The sequence below is a fragment of the Dermacentor variabilis genome, unplaced genomic scaffold (genome assembly GCF_050947875.1).
Source record: "Dermacentor variabilis isolate Ectoservices unplaced genomic scaffold, ASM5094787v1 scaffold_12, whole genome shotgun sequence".
Lineage (NCBI taxonomy): Eukaryota > Metazoa > Arthropoda > Arachnida > Ixodida > Ixodidae > Dermacentor > Dermacentor variabilis.
Genome location: NW_027460280.1, coordinates 32,669,529 through 32,694,661, shown reverse-complemented (window position 1 = coordinate 32,694,661; position 25,133 = coordinate 32,669,529). Strand labels below are relative to the sequence as shown.

General features: G+C 41.7%; 1 protein-coding gene across 3 annotated transcripts; it reads right to left on the bottom strand.

Moving 5' to 3' along the window:
- Nucleotides 1–4,507: 4,507 nt before the first annotated feature.
- LOC142566114 (uncharacterized) lies at nt 4,508–24,805 on the bottom strand. 3 transcript variants are annotated; one of them, XM_075676908.1, is made up of 4 exons: nt 24,306–24,805; nt 18,994–19,121; nt 12,055–12,309; nt 4,508–9,932 (listed from the first exon to the last, which is right to left on the bottom strand). In XM_075676908.1, exons 1-4 carry the CDS (start codon nt 24,620–24,622, stop codon nt 9,625–9,627), a joined length of 1,008 nt encoding a protein of 335 aa, XP_075533023.1. In that variant the 5' UTR covers nt 24,623–24,805; the 3' UTR covers nt 4,508–9,624. The 3 variants fall into 3 exon arrangements, with proteins under 3 accessions (XP_075533023.1, XP_075533025.1, XP_075533024.1); XM_075676910.1 differs by having other exon boundaries at nt 12,055–12,237; nt 24,306–24,798; XM_075676909.1 differs by having other exon boundaries at nt 12,055–12,261; nt 24,306–24,784.
- Nucleotides 24,806–25,133: the final 328 nt, after the last annotated feature.

The following is a 25,133-nucleotide window of genomic DNA, read 5'->3' as shown; positions in this document are numbered from 1 at the left end:
GTAGAGTCTGGTGTTCCCCAGGGCACGGTCCTTGGACCTCTCTTGTTCATTTTATTCATTAATGATATGCTGCATGGTATTCCAGTTATGGTTAAGCTTTATGCTGATGACTCTGTATTGTACTCAGAGATAGACAATATTACTGACCAGGAGTTGTTGAACGATGCTTTTCGACAAATTGTCGACTGGTGTGATGCCTGGCAAATGTCGATTAGTTTAGAGAAAACAGTCTTTAAGTCTATTTCACATAAGAGGCATAAACTAACGTTTCTGTACGGCATTAATAACATAATTACTTCCGAAGTAACACATTATAAGTATCTCTGACTCTGGATCACAAATGACCTCACTTGGGCTAAGCACCTTGAATATGTAGTAGCTAATGCTAACCACAAGCTTTATTTTTTAAGGAGGGCTTTGAAACTTTCTACTCCCACTGTACACCTACTTGCATATAAAGCTGTAATTCTGCCGATGCTAGACTATGCATGTGTAATTTGGGACCCTTTTACTAAAACTGGCACTAACAAGATAGAAATGGTGCAAAGAAAAGCAGCTCGTTTCATTTATAACAGCTTCGGACACACTTTAGTGACAGACCTCTTAACAAAAGCAAACCTGCCACCATTAATGCAAAGAAATCGTGTGTCATGACTAAAATTCCTTTTTCAACTTACAAACGGTCATTAAAAGACAGATCTCACAGGAATAATTACTTTTTCATCTGGTTATGCTACTAGGCAGCAACATAACCGAACAATAACCCCATTTAGCACACGTAATAATTGTTTTAAGTATTCCTTCTTGCCCCAAACAGTGGTTGAATGGAATCATCTAACCAATGACCAAGTGTTAAAATCATCACTTTCAGCGTTTGTTTCAAGTATTGCGTAAAACTTTTTTATCTTGCAGTGACACTGCTATGTTCAAGCTCTGTTGACCTGATTTTTACCGTTTTCTTTGCCTATGCTATAGTGTTCTTTACATATGTATTGTTTCCAACCCTGCTAAAATCCCCAATGGGGATTGCAGTATTGATAAATAAATAAATAAATAAATAAACAAACAAACAAACAAACAAATAAATAAATAAATAAATAAATGCTGCCTCCAAGAATATTAGTTCTTTTTCTGTGAGAGCCAGTGAAGGGAAACCCACTTATCACCAAATTTTGCAATCATCTGTGCTTTAGTCATTTTATGGATGAGCTGCGTCCTGCCACGAGACACAATCGTGCATTTGTCCTCGATAGGTTTGCAGCCATGATTGCGACAATGAATCGCCAAGAACCGACCGGTGCCATTTTTTATGTTGTTACTCACGGAGCCGATCATTGAAGCAACGTCCAGTTTGCCTGATATATTGCTTCCCACATGAAAGCGGGAGGTTGTAAACCACCTGGTGAACACACTCGACGAATTTTTTGCGGTGATGCTTTCTGCACTTGCGGTGATGCTTTCTTCACTTATCGGACGGGATGGCATTTGGATCCGTCAACCTGCAAATCTTGCCGAGCTTGTTACAGGAATGCACAGTTTGTTTTCATGTAAGCACATGCGCAGTCTACACTTCTTCACATGTATAAAACCGATTCAGTGGTACAACAAACTTAGTTGAAAGTTTGCGCTTGGTGTGTCTTCTTCTCTTACGTCCATGTCATTTTTCTTTTGTGCAATATTCCTTGAAAAATTTATAGAATCTAAAAGCGAAATTGGTGTGCTTGCATGTGCGAGAGCACTTCTTAGGGAATTTCTATACAGCAGTATTCATGGTAAGCCAATCATGCGCTGCCTTCTTCAACATAATGTAAGACTGAGTGACACAGAGGAGAAATTATGGTTGGAGCCTCACTATGCTTGGCATTCAAGGATGCCTCAGGATGTATAGTTATAAAAGTCGGTAGGGTAACATACTTTTTGTTGCAAGTGTGTTGGTGTTATTTGCATCTTTTCACGCTGAAATTAAGTATTTATCATGTTGCTTTGTGGTGAATAAACTTGCACAGCAATACTGTTGCTGCTTGAAAGTCCTGGAAGTCTTGAAACACCCTGAAAGTCCCTATGTAGACATGAAGAGAAGACTGCAACGCCTCACACAGACAGAATGAAGGAATTCATGGCCAAAGTAATACACACCACATTGTAATAAGTATGATATGTATTTTGCAGTGTCCTGTTATGGCATTACAGGAAACATTTACATACATATTTCACTGGTGCATGGTTCACATGTTAAAAACTTTATGAAAGCACTCAGAGGCTCAGGAACTAAAAATCTATGCATATATATGCCTGTCTTCCAACATTGTTACCTTCACATGAACAGAGACTTTTTAAACTCACTCTATAAATGCCATGACATTTTGTTAACCTTCAGGTCATGCATGCTCTCAAAAAAATGATAGAATTAAAGTATGCCTTTTAGAATAACCAAAGCTAGGTCACCAAGAGCAGGCTTCAGTTCATTTGATAACAGTTCATTCAACATTTACTAGACAGTGTTCAAAAAGCTGCAAAAGATGCTTTTTATATTAATGAAACATTTAATCCAATACTTGAAATGGCAAATATCAGACAGTCTAAACCAGAAAGAATCCCTGGCAGTAGAATTACAAGTGCTACTGGTCATGCCAAAAGCAATGACAATGCTCAAAAGAGCGTCTAAGCACTGTCATGCTGCCAACGTCACCAAGTGCTTCAGGAAGTCCAGTTTCACAGCACTGTTCAACAGTGCCAACATGGAAGGCCCAGTTTGATTTTCATCCAGTATAGCATGAAAGATTAGAATACGCAAACGTTGTCACCAACAGAGAAGTGTGCCAACCAGGGGTGTGCGAATACCAGCATTTGCTGAATAACAAATTCAATATCAGGTCACTTAAATTTGTTCAAATAAATAGGCACTATTTGCTCTTTGAATACTTTTAAAATATTTTGTGTATGTTCAAATGTAAGTGCATGCACACACATGCACACAAACACGTACAAATACACACCCCTCCTAAGACCCAAGATCAGCTCAAGGACATAATCACCTATCAAGTCAGTTCTTATTGCCGAGCGGTATGTTACGAACATAAAAAACCAATTTTTTGTATGTACCACTGTCAGATGTCAGAAGGCAACATATCCATGTACAGTGCTCAGCGATTGAAACACGAAACTCAGACAGCATGGCAGCCGGCACTTTTTTGCGCCACCGATGGACGCTGGGGACATTGAGCTGATGCACTTTTGTGTCATATGAAAACGAGAGTCATTTTGATGCATCACGGCACAACTGGCCCCCTCAGCAATCGCCCAGCACTCACTGGTGGCGCAAGGATCACTGCCCACCATACTGTCAGAGTATCACATTTCAATCACTGAGCACTGTACATAGAAGTAATCATCTCCTCATGCACCTTGTTGTAAAAACCACTTTCCTTGACCTGCACACAGAGTCGAAGGTGTAACATTGTGTAGTATGTTTGCATGTTGTGCATGAGTGATGCACATGCCAGGCGCATGCTGTATTTTCATGTCAACTTGCAGTATTTCAAATTCTTATCACAGGTGTCTTTTGTCATCTGCAATAATGCATTGATCTAGATGAAATTGGTGTCAATTTTCACAAACTGCTGATGGCACAAATATGTTTAGACCACTTCCATGCAGTTACCTATGTATCTGACTGTATACCTGGGATGTATTTTACATAACTGCTTCAGAGTTAATTTAGAATGTATATATATATACAGGGTGTCCCAGCTAACTTGGACGAAGATTTTAAAAATACCCAAGAGCTCTAGAGAAATTGTACCGACTGCTTAGTAGCCGTAGTCATATGTACTTATGGCCAGTATTTTTTTCATCACTAAGTATTACTTAATTACTTTTAATTAGTGAACTTTTTTCATTAGTGCTTGAATCACAAACATATCAATTACAAAGTTGTTGGGCACCTCAAATAACCTCTGAATCAAGCATTTGTTTAGTGCTCAGCTTTGCCTCGTCGGTTTTTCCAAGAAAAAACTAAAGCGTGCGATACATCCAAAATACAAAATATACAGGCGCTCGCGCACCTCTACTCAAGAACTCCCAAGTGAATAGCCACGGACACACGGCTGTACTAGTGGCGGCAGCTCGATGCAGGGATTCACGCTATGTGACGGCCGCGGCATCAAGAGGACACGCCGCTGACGCATTGATAAGCGTTGCGGAGCCTTGTACGATGTGGCGATAAGAGAATGCAGCCGTATATCTTTCAATGGTTGCTTGTAGGCGCTTGAGTAGTGGCGTGCGAGTGTGCATCTATTTCGTATTTCGCAGGCTTTTGTTTTTTCTTGGAAAAAACAACCAGGACCACTTCAGCACGAAATAAATGCTTGATTCGGAGGTTATTTAAGGTGCCCTACAACTTTGTAATTGATATGTTTGCGATTCAAGCAATAATTAGATAGCTCTCTAATTAAAAGTAATTAAGTAATACTTCATGATGAAAATAATGCTGGTCATAAGTACATACGACTATGGCCACTATGCAGTCGGTACGATTTCTCTAGAGCTCTTGGGTATTTTTTAATTCTTGGTCCAAGTTAGCTGGGACACCCTGTGTGTGTGTGTGTGTGTGTGTGTGTGTGTGTGTGTGTGTATATATATATATAACTTTGAGACAGCTGTATTTCAAGACAATTCCATTTTGTTTTTCTAGACTTCCTGTGTGTTCCAGCATATTCGTCACTAAATTCGACACTTAGCTAATTTTGCATTCAGAGGCAGAGCCTTGACACAAAGACAAATGAGCATGTGTTACATAGCTTATTCTGGGCAAAAGGAAGAAGTCGGTCGTTTCTTCATTTTTGCCAGCTGAGAGCAGGCGTGCAGCTGTTATCAGCTCTGCCCATCTTCTCAACTGGCATGCCATATGGAATCATATATACAAAATTAAGTTACTGAGTGTCAAATTTGGTGATGAATATATTGGAACACAGGCATACTAAAGGAAAAAAAAGTTGTACAGTAAAAAGTGAAAATGTTAATTGACAGATTTTTGTTAAAGGGACCCTAAAATGATTTTTACAGTTGTGTGCAAATGCATAAAGTCGGTAGGATGGGCGCTTGTGATCATCAAGGAGAAAATATAATTGCTCTGCGTAATTAGGTCTTAAACTTCTGTAAACTTCTGTATTCTACTGGTTGCAGCAGCACCACTTCCCGCATTTTCACCGTCCCCTGACCATTCTGCATAGAGTGGAGTGATCAGGAATACTTCAAGCATGCCACTCCACTAAGCTTCTTTTTAATAGTACGTATGTGTATTTTGTCTACCTGTAAAAATAAAAACACAAATGCAATGAACATAGACATTCCTTTAAACCAATGGTGTACTTCTGCTTGAGAACACGGGTTATCTGCTGCAACTGCTGTTTTTGCACATGCATTTGCGCAAGAGAAAAAAGGAGCAGAATAGTTTCACCTAAAAGCTGAACTCTATTGTAGACCTGTGAGGCTGCACAAGGTATGAGGAGAAGTGGGGAAGAATGCAACATTGACTAAACATACTACAGTGGCTACAACCGCTGTCGTATGGGGTTATCTCAAATGAACATAAGCGCAGCGATGTCTGCTTCTGGCAGGAGAAACCTGTATAGTATGAACACTACACTAAAGGACGCTTGTAAAACAGCACTCGCCCTTTTGCATTTGAAGTGTGTGCACGGAGTAAACTGCAGCGACTACACGCCGTGGAAGACATGATCCCTGCACGTAAGCTTCATTTTGAGGCGACCATCACCATACACGCTTAGGGAACATACTTAGTTCAAATCAACTAGAATTAGGCAACACTCACATCACCACTCAGTATTGTGCCCAAAGAGGCAAGACAAAGTGATGGCCACACAAAATGCACATTGAGGGGGAATGCTACGGCTTGAGAGGAGGGTAATGTCTAACCACTTGTAGCTCCGTTAATATATAGCAGACAAAGTTCTTTAGAGAAAGCATTCCATGAGAGATGCTCTGTGTGCCCAGGTGGTACTCTATAAGGAATGACAAAAATCATTTCAGGGGCCCTTTAAATATGCAATTGTCGACTCTACTTTTTCACAATTGTGTCTGCCAAAGTGCATAAATCATGTCCTGCAATCAGCATTTGCATAGCTAGTACAGCATTTTCATGGACGAACTGGGTTCGTCCACAGGTTTCTGGTAAAAATGGCCAAGGGCACTGCCGACACTCGGTACACGCGCAGTTGAAAATCGTCAGCAGCACTTCTAGCTTCTCACAGTACTTCTCAACAGTACTTATGGCAATGCTATGCACAAGCCTAGTATTGTCTTAGTACTTAGTCATGCTTTTCCTAGATGGCAGCACACAATTCATAGGACAGTGCAAGCAGAAGCAAATTTATTCTTTTTGAGGAGGTAAAACACATTGGCAACTGGTGTCCTTAAAATAATTTTGCCATTTTTTGTCACAATTTGGGATAATAGCGTGTCAAGGAAGGGGGTTAAAATTATTGACACCTAACTTTTATGCGAGTGTGTGAAAAGTCTGTTTCTATTTTCCAGCAATATTGCAGGGCACCGACAGCCCGGGCTGAGTAGCAAATGTAGGAAGGCGAACAGCCACCCATATGAGTGATGGCGAGCGGATCTTCACTATAGTTCAAGCACAATGTTAAAAAATTTCCCTTGATACTTTTGAACAGCTTGCATTTTGTGAAAACACAAATAGGAAGACCCTCAAGTATATTTCCAAATTTTATGCTCCACTTAATCTAAATTTAGCAGCTGGACATAGCCCTGCACTAGTAGGTGTCACAAAAGATCTCTGATGCCATTTCTGTGTTTTACTGATTCATAAGGATTAAGGAGAACATGCAGCTGTGTTCACTGTGATTATGGCTCATACATGCTAATGAGGCCTCATTCATTCATAATTAAATAACACTCTTTACTTATTCTGGTAATAACACTGCCATCAAAAACCAAAGCATCATTTGAACCTTTCCTACCATTTCTCACTCCATATTTTCCATGCTCTTTGCCTGCACCCTGGTAGATATCACATTTTACCTATACTTAAAGAGCACATGATTATAGGATAGGTAACCTATGATTACAAATAGTAGACTGAAAGCCAACAATGTAATCACATTGTGAGATGCGCTTTGAAGGGTCAGTGAAGGCGAAATTTAATTAGTCTTGTTTTTAGATTATCCTTCTGAAAAACTTGCACTTTGTTTCACAACAAGAGATAATTTAGTCTAAAAAGAAAACCGAAACTGATGAGCCCACACAATTCTGCCATTCAAACTGCCAGATTCCCTCTCACATGGGAATCTTAAGCTAATTCTGATGAGCTTGGTTTGAAAGCCCAGTAAAAAAAATTAATTATTTGAAAAATATATAAAAATATGTCAATTCATGTTCAATTCAGCATCATAACTCTTTGATTTGCATTCTTTTCATTTTCAAAAAACAGCATTGGCACACCCCTGTGTCAGCCACCGGCCAAGAAAGATGGCGCAAATTTTTCCTGCCTCATGCAGCAAGTGGGTCCTTCGGACAGCATCAGTGGTGATGACAAAGGGATACAGGAGTCTCAACAAAATGAAAGTCCAACGAACAATACATCTTGCAGAGCAGTTCTTCACCTGCACATACAATAGCAGCCAGGCTTTGCAGCGCATTATGTTCTTCCAACATTAGTCATATAACACTAACTAACAAGGTAGAGACCACAATATCAAACCGTTACTAGTAAATAAATAGATCACTAGTTCAACGAAAGTTTTAAATGCCACCCATAATTTGAACTTCAGATTATTTGAACAAGTTTTGCATGTCCTGCTATGGTCAAATTAACAGACACTGACCGATTAATATAAATAAACATACACAAATACCAAAAGACATTGCAGAAAGTTCTGCACATATGATATGCTAAATACACTGCTGTTGCCACACATATCCAACACAAGAGGCAGAGTATGCATTAACAAAGCCATACATGACTAGGGCCCGAAATCTTAGGTTATGAATTGCAGGGATAAAAGCTTACCAGCATTATCAACTACACCAACAACCAGTACCAAAGAGGAATCAGGGCAGATGAACCGGGAGGCTTTGTTCGGGTTAGTACACAGAACACACCCACATAAAAATCAGAGCCATGATTGACATTTTCTATGGTACATACAAAAGCCATCACAAACAAAAGCGACCAAGCACAATGTGCAAAATTAATAAAACAACTGGCACATCCATAATGCTTCAAGTAAAAAACTTTTAAAATTTCAGCGTTCAAATGTGAACTCTCATCTTCACAGGCCGCTGATGAGTACAGATGAACCTCAATATAACATGGATATAACAAAATATTGAATATGGTAAAGTAAACTTAAAATTTTCTTGCCAACATTAGCGTAAGAAATATGTGCTTATAACGAATACCAGACATAACAACGGTATTTTCATCTTGGATGCAACTTCATTATAATGAAGTTCAACTGCACCTCAAATTGGAATACACATAAGCCACACTTTTATGGGGGCACAACAACCACAGTAGTGAAACCCAGAAAATATTAAAACCACAGCGTTCTACGCGGTGGACTTCTCACCACACTTAACAAGTTGTGAAGTTCAAAGTGAACATAATGACGCTTTTGAAGTTTCAGCTACCTACACATACAAAATTTTTTGCAGAGCAAAGGTACATACAACAAGCACATACAACAGAAAAGTGACTTCACTCCCTTAGGACAAATGAACTAATGCAGGTCTGCAATGTGACACAGAATCAAGATAGATTGATGCACAGGCTGCATGCAGCATAAAGCACAGAGGGAACATACACAAAAGGGCCACAAATGTCATTACTGTGTTGACCCTTGTCAACATCAGTTCCCTCATGAGAAATAAGGCTTTTCAAGACACAAAGTATGGCAATTAAAACTGCCACAGAATCTCACAGATTTTCGGGCCCTAAGCATAGCAGTATTATGTACTACACATCCTATTCAAAAAACCTAGCCTAACCTATACAGTTAAGAAATGTGCATGACCAAATGCTACCTGGGCAGGCTCGGAGATACAAACAAGACAGTTCTACATTCCACCTAGGGAGATGGTTTTGTTTGATTGCTCTATATTCCATGTCCCAGACACCTAATCCTGGAGTGAACAGTCATGCCTGAGCTCATGTCGCTCTGAAATGAGCCAAAAAAGCTGAGTCCAACAATATTCTTTATCACAGTTTTGAAAATGAAGCAATCGTGTTTGATCCTGCCAAGCCAGCCCTGAATTCTTGAATGCCTACACAAGTCTTGCATCTTCAGCTGTGCCTAAGCTTGCTAACACCACACCACACTTTGATGCAGACATAAACAAGTGCATCTATAGCACTGAATTAAGCCTGCTCCCGGCTTAGAGTATCTATGGTATTAGAATAGAACTAGTTGCTTAAAGGCGTATAAATTGCATAATACGGTAAAACTGCATAATAGTGCAACGCCAAACTGCTTCCAGGCAGTTGCTCTGGGAAAGAAGCACTGCTGAAGCAGGCCAGTCTCCCATGCTGCAATAAAAAAAAAAAAGGCAGCACTCCTCCCAACAATGCGACCACCAGGGCCCCTAAGACGTAGTGGAAGATTTCAGTGCCATTAGGATCTGAGTGAAGCCTTTGTTGAGTCTATCAATGAGTGCTAGCTTGAAGTTGTTGTGCTCCTGCTTCAGCCGGTTCTCCATCTCAAGCACAATGCGAACTCTCTCCTCATGGCGAATCTCCTCCTCATTGAGAATCTGCAGTGCCATGAGCCGCTGTTGCTCAGCCACAGTTTTGAGAATGTCACACGGACATTCAGATGGGAAGTGCAGGGATGCATGGGGATAGCTGTCGCTGCCTTCTTCATCTTCTTCTGAATGCTCCCCATTCACTATGGCTGCAAAAAAACACAAGATGGGTACTCTCAGTGAGAAAAAAACGAGGGAAGGGAAAAAACCACTATAGCACCTTTGCACCATTTTCCAATCAAATGGCTAACATGACTGCTGCTGAACATGTGGCATCTAAAAGCTGAGCAAAATGGTTGCACTTGCAGGAATTCACATCTCAAGTACTGAAACATCAACAGCCCTACTTTTCTTTTTTTCTGTTTGTGGAGAGCGCTCATTTAGATTCATCAAAAAGTATTGAAGCACTTTATAAGGCACTACACAAAAACTAGTGAGCACACTTTTTTCTGATGCATACAAAAGTTATGAGCATTAGTGCAGTAAATGAAAAGCAAAGAATGTTAGTGTTCAACTATGCAGGGTCAACAGTTAAAAAAACATACATGATAGGTACTGCCCAAGCTATCACAGAATAATTTCCCCTAATTACATCCATCGAGATAGCCTCGGCTACTCTTTCAGACAATAATGTGCTTTTAAAAAAAAACCTACCAAGTGTGGAAGGTATTTGAGGTAATTATTACTTCAGGAGTAGTAACAATATTTCAGACAAGAGTCAATATTCGTAACAGAAAACAGTGCAAAAACTAATCTGACAAGAAAGAACAATTGGAGAAGGCGACAATTGCGTTTATTTTGCGAGCATGAATATACACGCATACCAGGAGAGGTATATGTATATATTTGCGCTTGTCCAGTTGTTCTTTCTTGTCACATTATTTTTCATGCTGTTTGCTGTAATGAAGCCATAACAAAAAGCCGAAGTTAAGACCCTTTTAAAATGTAATATATTTGTTTCAAATTCCTTACTTTGTTTTTTTTTATTGCTGTTTTCTAAGATTTTAATAACCATCTTCAGTATCAATGGGTAGCTTAATTTGTCTTCTATAATGGTTGTATGCTTAGATCAGATGGCACTTTTTGATGTTAGCAAATGCTTGCACAGCATCTTTATGGAGAGCCTTTGCATTGTGTGGATTTCAGCCTCCCTCTCATGTTGCCCCCCATACATAGCCGAGTAGCAGGTTTAAAAACTGGGAACTAGGACTCCACATTCAGAGTGACGTGACTGCAGTTCACAGCCAGCCACACTTGGGTTGCACAGGCATTGCGAGAGGAAGCAAATCCTTTACTTAGGGGCGGCCCCTAATGATCTCATGCACAGAGAGCCCAACTATTGACTGCGACCTGAAACTGCTTGGCAATGGCCATTAATGGCTTGTCAGCATTCTCAGTTATAATTGGCTGCCACTTGCCGGGGAAGCTCAACTGCCTGAATGGTGTCTGACTACAGGCAGAGCTAATTTTTTTCTTTTTTGCAGATTACAAATGGGTATGAGCTGTTGCGTCTCACCTTGAAAACAAAGGATCTAAGTCACTGTGCATGTAAATCAACTAAGACTGCATGCAGCTTCAGTTGTGCTGCATTTGTACTTGATGCATAGGTGACAGAGGAGTTGGTGAAGACAATGTTAAGCCTCTAAACAGATAGAACGATAATGTTAACGTCTATGGTGATTGAAAGCCATGCCCTCAAATACCTTGTACACTCTGTATGCTTACCTCTTCTGTGATCACTACTTCCCTTTGTGACACTACATCATCATTCTGAGAAATTTTCACTGCAATACAGCAAATTAGGATTTTTTTGGTGTAGAAGCAGTTACAGCTATGATACATCTATGTAATACAGAAACAACAAAATAATTTAAAGGCCATTACTTTTAACCTTTACCTCTAACATGGGGCCCTGCCATCTAAAAAGCAGTGTAACCCAGTGAGGAATATGATAGACAGTATTGTAGACTTGCCAGTTTTGCAATGCATTTGCTGCATTTACCTCTCCTGAAAGTGCAGGGAGTACTGTCTAGGGTGAATGCTGTGAATTCATTTAGGTATGCACCCTGCTCCATGTAAAGTGAATGTCAACATGCAGAAGGCTATTTATTGCCAGTACTCTCTTGATCCTTGTAGGACATGTTCTCCCTTAAAATACTCAAGCTTGGTACAAATTGCTTCACTTATTGCGTTGCCATTCCATCAATGATTGCAGAGGTGAAAAGAGGGTGGAATGAGTAGAATCATGACTAAGATTGGGCATTCGCTTACAGGCTGCAGACTGGTCTGTCCAGGCTTCATTGGCTGCAGTCGATTCATCTGGAGGACTCCTCCGGCCATCCCCAGCTGAAGTGCTCTCAGGCACACTTGGTTTTTCTACTTTGACAACGGAAACATCAGGTAGAGGAACGTTGACCACCGTCAGTGTGGTGTCAGGTGGTATCATCCGTGCCTCTGTATTTGGTAAGGACACAGGCTCTGGATGAAAAAGCAGGAGGAAAAGGCCGAAACTGCAGGACGTCCCTCCTGTTGCACAGAAGGTAGCCTATATAGAAGTGCTCCTGAAGACACACGGTATGAATAATGTTACAGCCAAGCGAACTGGAAAATTGCACTCATCACTAGAATTTCACAGGCATAACTAAGTCTAGGCATAACAGACATACAATTTCTGCTGGAAGGTTCAAATTTAGCAGTCTAAACATCTAGCTATGACATTTAACATAACACAGAAAATAAATCTACTTATACTCAAGATTCCTAGATACCAAAGTTTCAGTAAACCCCGCAATATAAAAAAAAAGATAACTCTATCTGATATATTGATATTTTTGAAGTTTTTCATGGTTCCAACTGCATTCGATGCATTTTGTGCCCTAGACAGGCTGGGAAATTTAGTGCCAATCTGAGGAAATGCCCTTCACTTCAGTGAGCACCATTTTGGCTGCTCTGTGCTACACAGCAAAACAAACTGTCATTTGGAATTCATGGTAACTACAATTGGTTGTTACAAAAAAGCACTTAGAATAATTACTGTATTTGGGAAGCAGTCATTAATGCTGCTTTTGCTATTATGAAAAACATCTTAAATGGGATTCAGAGAAACTACTGGCATAGCAGCATCATCATGCAAGATAATTTTAATCATGCAAGGCAAAACATGACAGGGAAGGCCACTGAAATTGAGAACAGGAAGTGCAAGACATTTCTTTTTCTTGACTGAAATAAATGGAGACAGAATAGTATTAGCACAAAAATACCAGCCTCTTAATTTTTTAGCTGTTTTGTTAACACTTGTATAACTGCTGTTGCCAAGTGTACACACCTCGCGGGGGCTAGATGAGGTGAAGTTCGTTCAAGTAGACTCACCAGTGAGTCCACCTCCTCGAGTCCACCACCACCAACTCACCATCAAGTGGACTCTGCAGTGAGTGTCATACGAGGGTGATTAAGAAAGTAATGCCTTCAAGCCCACTACTTTGCCAATCCAGGGAAAACACTGGGAATGCGGGAGATAGAAATTCAAGACAATGAGCAACACAAGAACAAGGTGAGAGCAGGAGCCAACGTTTCAACAAGCGGACTTGTCGTTTTCCAGGTGACATATGCTCACCTTGGCACAGTATATATAGGCAAGGTTCTTCTAAAGAGGGAGAAGGTAAGGCGGGTGGGCGAGGTAACTCCCGAGGGTATGTTAGTGGCAAGAGTGTAGTATTGAAAAGAAAGATAATGCGCTATCGAAAATCAGTGGAGGAATAGGAGGCTGCGACGTGTGTCAGTCAGCTGACACGCCATTGTAGGTTCCTCTTTTCATGGAAGCGGTCTGGATGACAGGAATGGGGGTGATATGCGCTCTGCTAGAGGTCAGTGAACTATGGTCACACTGATAGAGAGAATAAATGTAGTGGCAGAAAATGGTGCTCCTGGAAAAAAGGGATAAATATATAAATAAAAGAACGAAAGGAATGACTGAAAAAAAAAAAAACGGAGGTTGGAATATGATTGACAACCCCAATTATCAAAAATAAATAAATAAAAAGAAAAGAAGCTCAGCAACTCAATGAAAAATAACAAAGTGTTGTTGCCTATAGGTTGAAGTTTAGCATAGCAAATAAATTCTAAAGCTCCCTTTGATATGTTTATGCTTATTAGTTGCAATGTCTTGAATTTATTGATGAGGTATTATCTCTATATTTTCTGTCTCATGCAGAATGGAAATTTGACTGTAGTATGCAGAGTTTAAGTTCATCGAAGTTATGACCTGGTTGGTTGAAATGCTCGGCGAAGGGTTTGGCAAGATCTTTAGCTGTGTCCGCACGATGTCTGTTTAACCTGATGTTCATTGATTGTCCTGTTTCACCGAAGTATTATTTTTTACAGTAGGAACACTCAAGCATATAAATTACATCAGAACTAGTGCACATAAAGCTAGTTTTCACTTCGTGTGTGTAGCTATTTGCAGTGCCTATAATTTTAATGTCACTTTGAAGGTGCTTGCATGCTTAGCACCTGGGCGAGAACATGCTTTTATTATGGGGGTATGAAGTTAGCCAACATCATACCCCCATAATAAAAGCATGTTCTCGCTCCAGGTGCAAAACATGCAAGCACCTTCAAAGTGGCACTAAAATTAAGAGCACTGCAAACAGCTATACACACAAGGTGAAAACTAGCTTTACTTGCACTATTTCCATTGTAATTTATATGCTTGAATGTTCCTTCTGTAAGAAATAATATGTCAGTGAAATGGGACAATCAATGAACATCAGAGTAAACAGACATCGTGCGGACACAGCTAAAAATCTTCCTAATGCCACTGCTGAGCATTTCAACCAACCAGGTCATAACTTTGATGAACTTAAACTTTACATACTACAGTCAAATTTTCGTTCAACAGCATATATCCTTCTTTTCAATATTACATCCTCACCGCTAACACACCCTCGGGAGTTACCTTGCCCACCTGCCGCAGCCTCTCTCTCCTTTAGAAGAAGCATACCTATATATACTGTGCTAAGGAAAGCATATGTCGCCTTGAAAAATACAAGTCCACTTGTTGAAACGATGGCTCCTGCTCTCACCTTCTCGTGTTGCTCATTACTTTGCGAATAGTACTGCAAACATTTTGGAACCCTTTATCATTAATGCACTAATGTTTAAGCAATAGAATGTCGCTTGCCTCACCTTTTTATCTCTTCTCGTTCCAAAGTAATTGAGCAATGCATGACATCCCGTGGTGGCGTCCGGTTGAAACAGCATGTTGTAATTAAATTTCTTACTGCGGAAGGTTGTGCACCCTTCAACATTCATCGCCGTCTGGCTGCAGTTTACAGGGATGCCTGTGTTGATGTCAGCACTGTGCAGAGATGGGCAAGGACTGTGGAAGACCAAAATCCAGCCGCATCAAATCTCCAGGAGCAGTGCGGAAGTGGACGGCCCGCAACGGCCTCTGCTAAGGATCATCAACGTCAGGTGGACGAGTTAATTTGGGGCAATCACAGGATTGAGCAACATGGTATCGCAACGACACTAGCTGTTTCTATTGGTTCAGCGAGCCACATCATTAAGGACCTCCTGCGTTACAAGAAGATTTGCGCTTGTTGGGTGCACTTCCTCGACTCTTTCATGTCAGTTGTCATTTGCTGTGGTACCCAACAAGCGCAAAACTTGTTGTAGCGCAGGAGGTCCTTAATGATGTGGTTCACTGAACCAATGGAAATGGTGCGTGTTGTTGCGGTCTCGTGTTGCTTCATCCTGTGATTGCCCCAAATCAACTTGTCCACCTGACGTTGATGATCCTCATCAGAGGCCGTTGCGGGCCATCCACTTCGGTGCTGATCCTGGATATTTGATGCGGCTGGATTAAGGTCTTTCATAGTCCTTACCCACCTCCGTACCATGCTGACATCAACACAAGCATCGTTGTAAACTGCCATCAGACGGCGATGAATGTTGATGGGTGCACAATCTTCCGCAGTCAGAAATTCAATTACAGCCTGCTGTTTGAACTGGACGTCACCACTGGGTGTCATGAACTGCTCGATTACTCATGGAACTAGAAGAAATAGGAAGGTGAGGCAAGTGACAATCTGTAGCCTAAACATCAGTGCATTAATGATAAAGAGTTCAAAATGTTTGCAGTATTATTGGCAAAGTAGTGGGCTTGGAGGTATTACTTTCTGAATCGCCCTCGTATCACACCTTCTCGTGTGGCAGCTTTCGAATGACACTAACAAAGAGTGACACTCGCTCAAAGCGACACCAATTTTGGCGATGTGCATGACAGGGGTGTTAGACTATGGGTTATTCAATGTGTAGTAGTACCAGGCTCCACTTTGTAGGCGAAGTGCACAGTGTACAAAAGTACACAAAAGACTGTTCAGGTGACCCTTTCCATGTCAATCTGTAGATCAGGCAAAAGTCCCTGCGAAGGCCACTCTGTCACATATGGCAAAAGCTCTTCAGGACAAATTACCGTGTAATGATGACCAGCAGATGAGGCAACTGCTCACAGGCATTGGCATAACTTCACCCCTGCCACATTGTCACTATGAACCATGGCTTTGTTTCAATATATATAATTTGCAAGTTCCTGTGCTTTTGATGAGCACTTCCTGCATCATAATGGCTCTGTTAGGCCCTCTCTGCAATTGCAAAATACAGATATCAAGGTTCACCACCTTTCCCAATGGCTTCATTATAATAGGAGTTTTCTGTATATACTAAAAACCTGATATCTAAATATCTGGCAATTAATCATAGCAAAGCTTTTCCCTGAAGTTCATAGTGCCATTGGAAAGTTGGGGCAATGTGTGAAGTCCTGCCTAACAACCTAATTACTACTGTAAGACGATGCAACAAGCAAATTTTCTTGTGTGTGGTTGCTCTACAGTTAACAAAGTCAAATAGTATATGAGTATGGGCACACCTGCTGCCTGCCCGTAAGAAAAAGAAGAGCCCTAAAGGCAGAAAAGACACAGGTTACACATTTTGGACTGGTGGCATTTGTGGGCTTTCCTTGGCTATGTCTCTCATGCTTGACATCAGATGAACAGACCAGTCCTAGACAGCATACTTTTTCCCTTTCAGGGCCCAAAATTCTAAAGAATTAATATATGGCAATTATAATGGCTGAAAATGCATGGATCAACAAACACAACACAGAAGATAGTCGGAATCAAAAACAGAAAAGTACTTTAATCGCAATCAATGAACTTTCAAGTCAGTTTTTCATAAACTGCCACCAAGCAAATCTTTCCATAAAAGATTAACATATCTCAAAGCTTTCTCTGTGCAGCTGCAGAAACACTAGTCTACCATTTAAGATAAACAAATAATTCTCACACACATCAAAATACGGCTTTTTAACAAGTAAGAAATATAAGTGCCATGTGTTGTCTAGCACCATCAAAGGCCTTTCTGTTCCTTGAAGTGCAGTTACCTAAATTTATTTAAAAAATGAAAAAAGCAGAGGTCACATGCAACTACAACAAAAAAAGATTACCGTATTGACACGATTCTAATGCGCACTTCTTTTAAATAAAAAGTGCGTTCAAATTGGCATGCGCGTCACAATCGTAACTAATTTTACCCAAGCTAAAAAATGAAACCGATTCTTACTAAAAAAAAAAGCTCCATGCAAGGTAGCTAGCCACAATGCCATCGAACGGCTTGTTTTAAGAAAGTGACGCTCAGAGACATCACAAGGTGGGTAAATGGTGCATGGAATGCACTCCCACAGACAATGGTTGCACAGGCCTCCAGAAGTGTGACATTGCTAGTGAAGATGACTTTCTGTGGTCAGTAGACAGTGAAAAGGAGGTGTTGTCGGACTCTGATAGCGACTAGCTGCTAAGATTCTGCTGTGTGCGTGTCTGTGAGCGTGTCTGTGTGCGTGTCTGTGTGCCTTTGTATGTTCCATAATATTGTTACGGAAGGATAAAAGAAGAAGAAGATAGCGAGATGCTCGCTGCTGCGTGTTGTTGCTGGTCAGCCATCTTAACTACATTGACTCTGCTTGTACTATATATATATATTGTAAATACAGTCTGTCTATACTCCCAGCATCTCCGTAACATATTGGTGGGAGGTGCTGGGTACCACGGCTAGAAACGGAGCTCTGCAGTGGATGTCACCACCACCGTCCCCACCATGAATAATGGTGAGCACGCGAGATCAATGCTGTTGCCGCCTCCAACGTCACCGTCACCAGCTACGTCGCTGTCGCCTTCGGTTGTGGTTGTGCAACCCAAGGATTGTGGAACTTTCTGCAGCACCAATGGCGCCGACGTTGAAGAGTGAGTGACTATGTACTAATGTGTGAGTGGAATCAGCAGATGGGACCCTACGCTTATGCTAGCTAACCGGTTGTTCTACCTAAGAGGCAGGGCAAAGGTGTGGTACGAAAACCATGAAGAGGAGCTAACCAGCTGGTACCAATGCAAAGAGAAGTTGACAGAGTTGTTTGGCAAACCATCCTGCCATAAAATTGCCACAAAGCAGGAACTGGCCGCCCGTACCTAATCCCCCATGGAGTCCTATGTCTCGTACATCCAGGACGTGTTGGCGCTTTGTCATAAAGCTGATCACAGCATGACAGAAGCTGAGAAGGTCGGGCACATGCTGAAGGGAATTGCTGACGACGCCTTTAATCTGCTCATGTGCAAAAGCTGCTCTACAGTTGATGCTATCATCAAAGAGTGCCGACAATTCAGGCAGGCCAAAAACCGATGCGTTTTGCAACCATTCACCAGGCTTCCCTATACTGCCGCAAAGTTGACGTGTGAAGCTGAGCCCGCACAGCAGCATACGTCGCCATCAGAGGACATGGTGTGAATTGTTCAACGAAGAAATGGATGCAGTGGCGCCCACAGCTTTCCCTCGTACAAGCCATCGTTTGCCAGGAACTTGAACACATTCCATCTGTGCTGTCACCAACCCCACAGCCAATGAACGCCCTTCTACTATTTTCTCTCCGCCCCGACGCTTCTCTCTGCATTATCGCAACCCAACTGAGTGGAGAACTGCGATTACCAGCCGATATGCTTAACCTGTCGCCGCATTGGTACGCATCGACTTAGATTTTGTTGCTTGACGTTGGCATTAGAATCGGCACCAAGTTATTTTTTTGGATATTTGGGTGGTAATATAACTGTGAGTTACGATCGGTGGTGGGGTAGAATCGTGCAAATACAGTAAAAAGTGACATACTTGGTAAAATCTGGCGTGCCTGAATAGGTGTACGACGTGGTGGTTCGCCATGAAGTACTTTGTGCACATTGTCCCAGAACTTCCAAGGGGTTCGCAATGGGTTCTCAAGTCGAAGCTTGCCTTCACGCCTGCAAACCAAGAAGTTCATGCTGTACAGCAGATCCACAGATTTAAAAACAGCACATTGACCTGGCCAAATGCATGAAAAAAGTTTTCAGTGAACAGAATTAAAGCCCATAGGCTTACAACTGCAATTTAGGGGGAAAAGGAAGGCACGTAGCCCTGAAAAGATGAGCAGCGGTCAAACAAGGAGTGTTGCTGGAGCCAAGCTTCGATAAGGGTTCTTGTCTTCATCAGGGCAGAAACTGCTTTACTTACACTCTTAAAAAAGTTTGCGCCCTTTGGGGAGAATCTAGACCCACAGCAATAATCGTCATCTGTCTTGCACACATTTCCTTTCTTTAATGCTTCGAGCCCGGTACTTCCAACGAACGGCATGTGCGTTATCAGTGTGACATAGCACCCTTGTCAGCGTTTTTAAGAAAGGAAACGCAAGAAGGCAGATGACGATTATTGTTATGGGACAAGTATACACATCAAAGGGTGCAACTGTTTTAAGACTGTAGTAGAGTTTTTATGCACAAATAGCTCACTCTCCCTTACCCTCAATGGGGGAGGTGGAGGATAATAAGCAAACGCCTATTGTGGGGTAACTAAAGTCAAAGTACTCGAGAAAAAAAATGGGGTGGGGAGTGATAAAGGGAGGTTCAGGGTGGTGATAGAAAGGGTAACAGGTGAAAGGGTAACACCTTTCAAGAAGTGGAGATAAAGACCGGAAATGGGAAATAATTTATGCTTATAAGCAGGTGCTGTCAATACAGTGTGCTCAGTTTTCTAAAGCAGGAACTATGCATATAATCACTGAATAGTGGAAAAAGAAAAAAAAAGAAAAAAAGAAAAAGAGAGGGGGAACAAAGAGAAGGGAACCAAGTCAAAGAAACTGAGTTTTAGCAATGTTGTAAGTGGGAACTGGAAGCAAAGAGCATGCACGCACATACCATCAGGAGATTTAAAAAAGAAAAGAAAAACTGACAAAATAAGAGTGAAAAAAAAATTTAATGAAACAAAATTTTTCGAAATAAATTAAAAAAAAAAGATTACACTGGGTAATTAGTAATGTGCACCTTGTGTGAAGGTAAAGAGGAATATACATGTAAATGAAAGGAACAAATTCGGTGTGGAGGTTATGATCAGTCCTGGCCTGACCAAATGTACTACCTTCAAAGAAAATAATACCTATAACTAAAATAAAATAAATAATAAAATAACAATAAAAATGAAAGAGTTAAGGACTACTGGTTATATTTGCGTCATTAGTATAGCGAATGGATTCAAGAGCTTCCTTTAAGATATTTATACATGTTGGTTGCAGTGCATTAAACTTGTGGATGATATATAACTCTACATTTTCTGTCTTGTTTGGACTGACACTGAAAAGGCCTTCTGCAAACAATGTCAAAAGTTCCTGTTCCCACTACCTTAGTGGAAGAGTGCAGTGGTATATTATAGCACAAAAGCTGCACGGAAGTTGAGTTTCCAACAAGATCTATGTATACAGGGTCATCCACCCTAAGGACCAACACCTTATTGGTATTCATTCAGGTAACATTTCGACATTTGTTATGCTTTATCAAAGAAGAAAGTGGCCTATGAAATGTTAGGTAGCTATCTACAAATAAAAGATTAATCTGTAGGCTCTCATGCCTGATTCAAGCGACTATAGTCACTTGAATGCTAAGAGGTGTGCACGCATTAGAGGGAGGGAAGTGGAGGAGGGGGGGGGGGCAGATACCTCTGTTATCACCTGGGTGGGACGACATGGTGAGACCGTATGTAGCTCATGGATGACACTTGCGAGCTGCAATGCAACTCTTTATATGTCTTCCATTATTTTATGCAAGCCACTAAGTCCTTCCCCTGCCATTTAGCTGCTCAGCAGGTTCAGTCTGAATTTTGCCATAAAGGTCAAGTTTAATCCAACCCCATGGTATGAAAGAGATAAAGTCCAAGGAAATTGATTGGTGTTCAGCAAGAGAAAGAATTTATTATAGGAAAGGCAGAGAGGTTGGACAGAGCTTGTATGTTCTGGCCTGCTACTCTGCCCACAAAGGAAGGAAGAAAGGGTACAAAAAAAGTGATGAGACCAAAGTATTTAGTGCTGGGTGAAGTACACAAGAACATATTTGATTTGGATGCACCTGCATTGTGCAGACAAGTCATTTCACATGACTTAAGTGAAAGCACTCTGTGTTCCTTTTTTGTTTTTACTATGCTGAAGCCCACCACTCAAGCGATCCATGAGCGGCTCACATGTGCCATGCAGAGATTTCCACACCCTTCTATGGAAGACGAAGAATTAGCTTTCATTGCAAGCTTCTTTCAACTAGGTCCTGACATGTTACACGTTGAGATGTGGCTCCTGGATTTTCAAACCAGCCTCAAGAAAGCTACTACAATGACCACCTACAACTGGTTCAATTCACTGAAAAAATATGGGCTTGTGGCCCTCCATATCTTTTGCACAATTCATATAATAAGTAGCTTGCACAAACTGACATACTTAAGGATAACAAATGTAAGGCGAAAGCTGAGAAGCACCATGTCACAGGAATGGGATGGCTGATGCTGCCCTTTACAGAGCAAGGAATTGCAGCATCAATGTAATAAGGATATTATGAAGCATTCATACATGAAGGCATGCAAAGTTATGCTGCAAATGTTTTCTACAACAGAGCACCAAGAAAGCAGACGAAGTGTGAAGTAGCCTGTAAGGCATATTATGCTGCCATAGCAACTACGAACTTTGACCGGAGTGCTATTTTTCTTCCAGAAACAGTAAAAACAGTTGCAATAGGGAACTAGCATTTGTATGTATGGAAGAATTTCTCTCACTTTTATTTCAGCTGAATATCTCGAGTGCTCTCGATCGAGATTTATAGCATCTTTGTGCACTTGGTCAATAGTGCACGTGCTATAATTGTATGCTGTTAACTACCCTGCGTGAAGTCTTTTGTAAATTTTTTAACATATGTGCTCCTGAGAGAAATAAATTACCAGTTGATCTTTTTATGCTCATAAATATGCCTGTAAGCTCCTTTTCTCAACCAGCTCAAGAAAATCTGTGCTGGTGTTAGGATAAAGATTTGCAAGCAAGAAATAGGAGATGTGCTTTTATGTAAAATAAAATTGTTGTTGCACTGAGCATGATTGCTCACACCTTATTCAATGTCGTCATAACCAGATTCACTTTTATGCAGGAGAATATTTTTGGCCATGGGCTGCATTTGAAAACTCATCAAGATTTCAAGCAACTTCGTGTCTCACTGCAGGAAACACTCTGGGACAAATTATAAAGCACACCTAATTCAATGGAAGAAAGGTGCTTAAGACATAGAAAAATGCTGCAACATCTGTTGGGTTACAAACACGAGTAAATGTACTCAAGTAAGTGCACATAAAAAAAATGGAGTTGACGACGCTCAGGAAAAAAGGTGAAAAACGAAAATATATAAATGATCACAGTGCTATGAATTATTATCATCATCATCAGCCTATTTTATGTCCACTGCATGATGAAGGCCTCTCCCTGCGATCTTAAATTAGCCCTGTCCTGCGCAAACCGATTCCAACTAGTGCCCGCAAATTTCATAATTTCATCGCCCCACCTAGTCTTCTGCCGTCCTCAACTGCGGTTCCATTCTCTTGGCACCCATTCTATAACCCTAATGGTCCACCGGTTATCTACCCTGCGCTCCTGCGCATTACATGACCTGCCCAGCTCCTTTTTTTTTTTTCTCTTAATGTGAATTAGAATATCGGCTATAACCGTTTATATATCACCCGATATATGAATGAAAAACGAGGTAAACGGAAAGTTCAAGTTACGTTATCAATCAGTGTGACCGGAATAGGACTCTACAATCGCATTCGGGAAAGTGCTACACTTCACAAGTTGATGATGATGATAGTGACGGTAATCGAGTCGGTGCTGCGGACGTTGGGGCATGTTGGGGCTTTGGGCGCGCTCAAGACGAGAGTTGTACCGCGTTAACGTAACGATTTTGTTCCGATTATTTGCGAGTTTTCGTGCTTCGTAAGTGATTCGAGCGGTGTTCTGCCTACGTTATCACTGTGGCTGGTCGCCCGTGCGCGTTGGATGACAAGAAAGGAATTGAATGGCGCGCAAGGAAATTTTACGACCCTGGGACCCGAACACTTTAAATGAATTGTAAATGTAGTAACTGGCAGGGAACGGCAGCAGTGGTACATCGGCTCACTGCCTAGGTGAAAATATCAGCAGATTGCGTCAGGTTATGGCAATGTCAATTGCAAAATTGTTCACGGCGAATGCATGGTTTTCGTTTGTCGCAGACATGCTCTAATTAAGTGCCGAAAATCGCAACCAGTTTGATTTACTGATACAAAATTCAAAAGCTTCACGTCGGCTAAGTCCGTAAGGTTACTTGAATATAGTAATTAGCGTAATCTAGGTTTTCAGGAATATGCTTGAAGGTTAATTCGTGCAAGCAGGCGCTACTGCTTCAAGACGTAAACAAAACAAAATGCGCAAGGTAAACTTCCGTTCGCCTACAACGATCTACTAACAGTACGACAGACGCACACTGACTCATGACGTACTATAATTATGTCTGCTACTTTCACGCAGCGTCCGTTAAGTAGAGTAACACTTGGCAAAACTTTTCCACGAAATTAGATAAATTTCTCGCCGATGATATTTGCACAAGAGCTCCTGCCTTGGTACGCAAGTGACAGCAGACGTACGGCGGAGCAAAACAATTTCACAATCAGCAGCACGATCTCACAAAAAAAGTCAATCAAATAGCGCTGCGAAGCGCGCAAGTTCCACTCGAATCCGCCATGGATCGAACGCATCAAAAATGGAACAACTCAAATTGGTGCGAATCGCAAGAAAGAAAACAAGGGCATCGTTCATAAAATTGTACTTTCTGCTGTGTTTCAGTAAACTGACTCGAAAGGAGCAGTTTCTCCATACTATAATTTCCTAATTCCGGGCCAAGGTCAAAAATGCACAAGGGATCAAGAAAAATGAAACTGTGGTGAAGATGAGACCAAACTTCTTTGAAACAGAGCCAAGAATATGACAGGTGACATTCAGGGGAAAGAGGGACGCGTACGGGTCAGGTCAAGGAATGATCGGCTCGCGCGGCCGGTCCGTAAAACGACGCCGCGATCAGAGGTCCGACGCAGCGGCTGTCTCATGAGGGACTGACCTGTACAAATAGGCGAGGTTTGTAATTCTCCCCTGTATCTCGTTAGCGTCTCTCTTGAAGCCCAGCCCGTGCATTAGTCGACTCATCTGCTCGAAGATGGGCCGGCGCTTTTTCGTCTGCTGCAGATCGTAGCGGAACGACTGCCACAGCTCAATGAGCTGGTACGTCTCCACATCGCCCCAGTTCGAGGTGCGGGTTCGCGACCGATGCTTGAAGTACGCATCTCTCGAAGACGTCGCCATCGCTGCCATCTTGCTGCTTCGCTCCCCTTCGAGAGCGTCGTCGTTCCTACATAAAGCAAAACGCGCACCAAGCATCACACACCAGCAGCAGCAGCCCAGCGGGGAGAGACAACCAAGACAGCTACCGCCGCGACTCCACACGGTGGTCGAGCGAAATCGTCGAAACTCGGCTGCCGCCGCCGTTGTGCGCGTCTATCCGCGCGCCCACCGTGATTCATGGACTGGCACGCGCGGGCAGCGCGTGGCCACTGCGAAAGGGCGGTGGTCCGAAGTTGCCCTCTTTCTGCCAGAAAATAAACTGTGGCCACACGAATGAATCTCTGCTCCCGCCAGTGAAAGGGGGAAATACAGACAAGAAAGGTAATACCATTGCCTAACTGGTAGGCAAATCCTTTTTATTTGTTCTGAAATTCCGCATTTCATCCCGTAGCATTACTGTAATATTCACGGTAATCGTTTGATATTCCTCGAACACTGTCTTCAAGTTTTGAAAGGCAGAAAATGCCCGTAACGACTATTTGATAAGCCTGTCAGTCTGATCCTGCCGTATATACGTAGTTATTACATGAAACATCCACTACTAGCA

Coding starts and splice junctions, on each gene's coding strand:
- LOC142566114 (XM_075676908.1), bottom strand. CDS start 24,622: ATGCTTGGTGCGCGTTTTGCTTTATGTAGGAACGACGACGCTCTCGAA. Junction 19,122..24,305: donor AACCTCGCCTATTTGTACAG/GTCAGTCCCTCA, acceptor CTTGGTTTGCAG/GCGTGAAGGCAAGCTTCGAC. Junction 12,310..18,993: donor GGCACGCCAGATTTTACCAA/GTATGTCACTTT, acceptor TCTGTGCAACAG/GAGGGACGTCCTGCAGTTTC.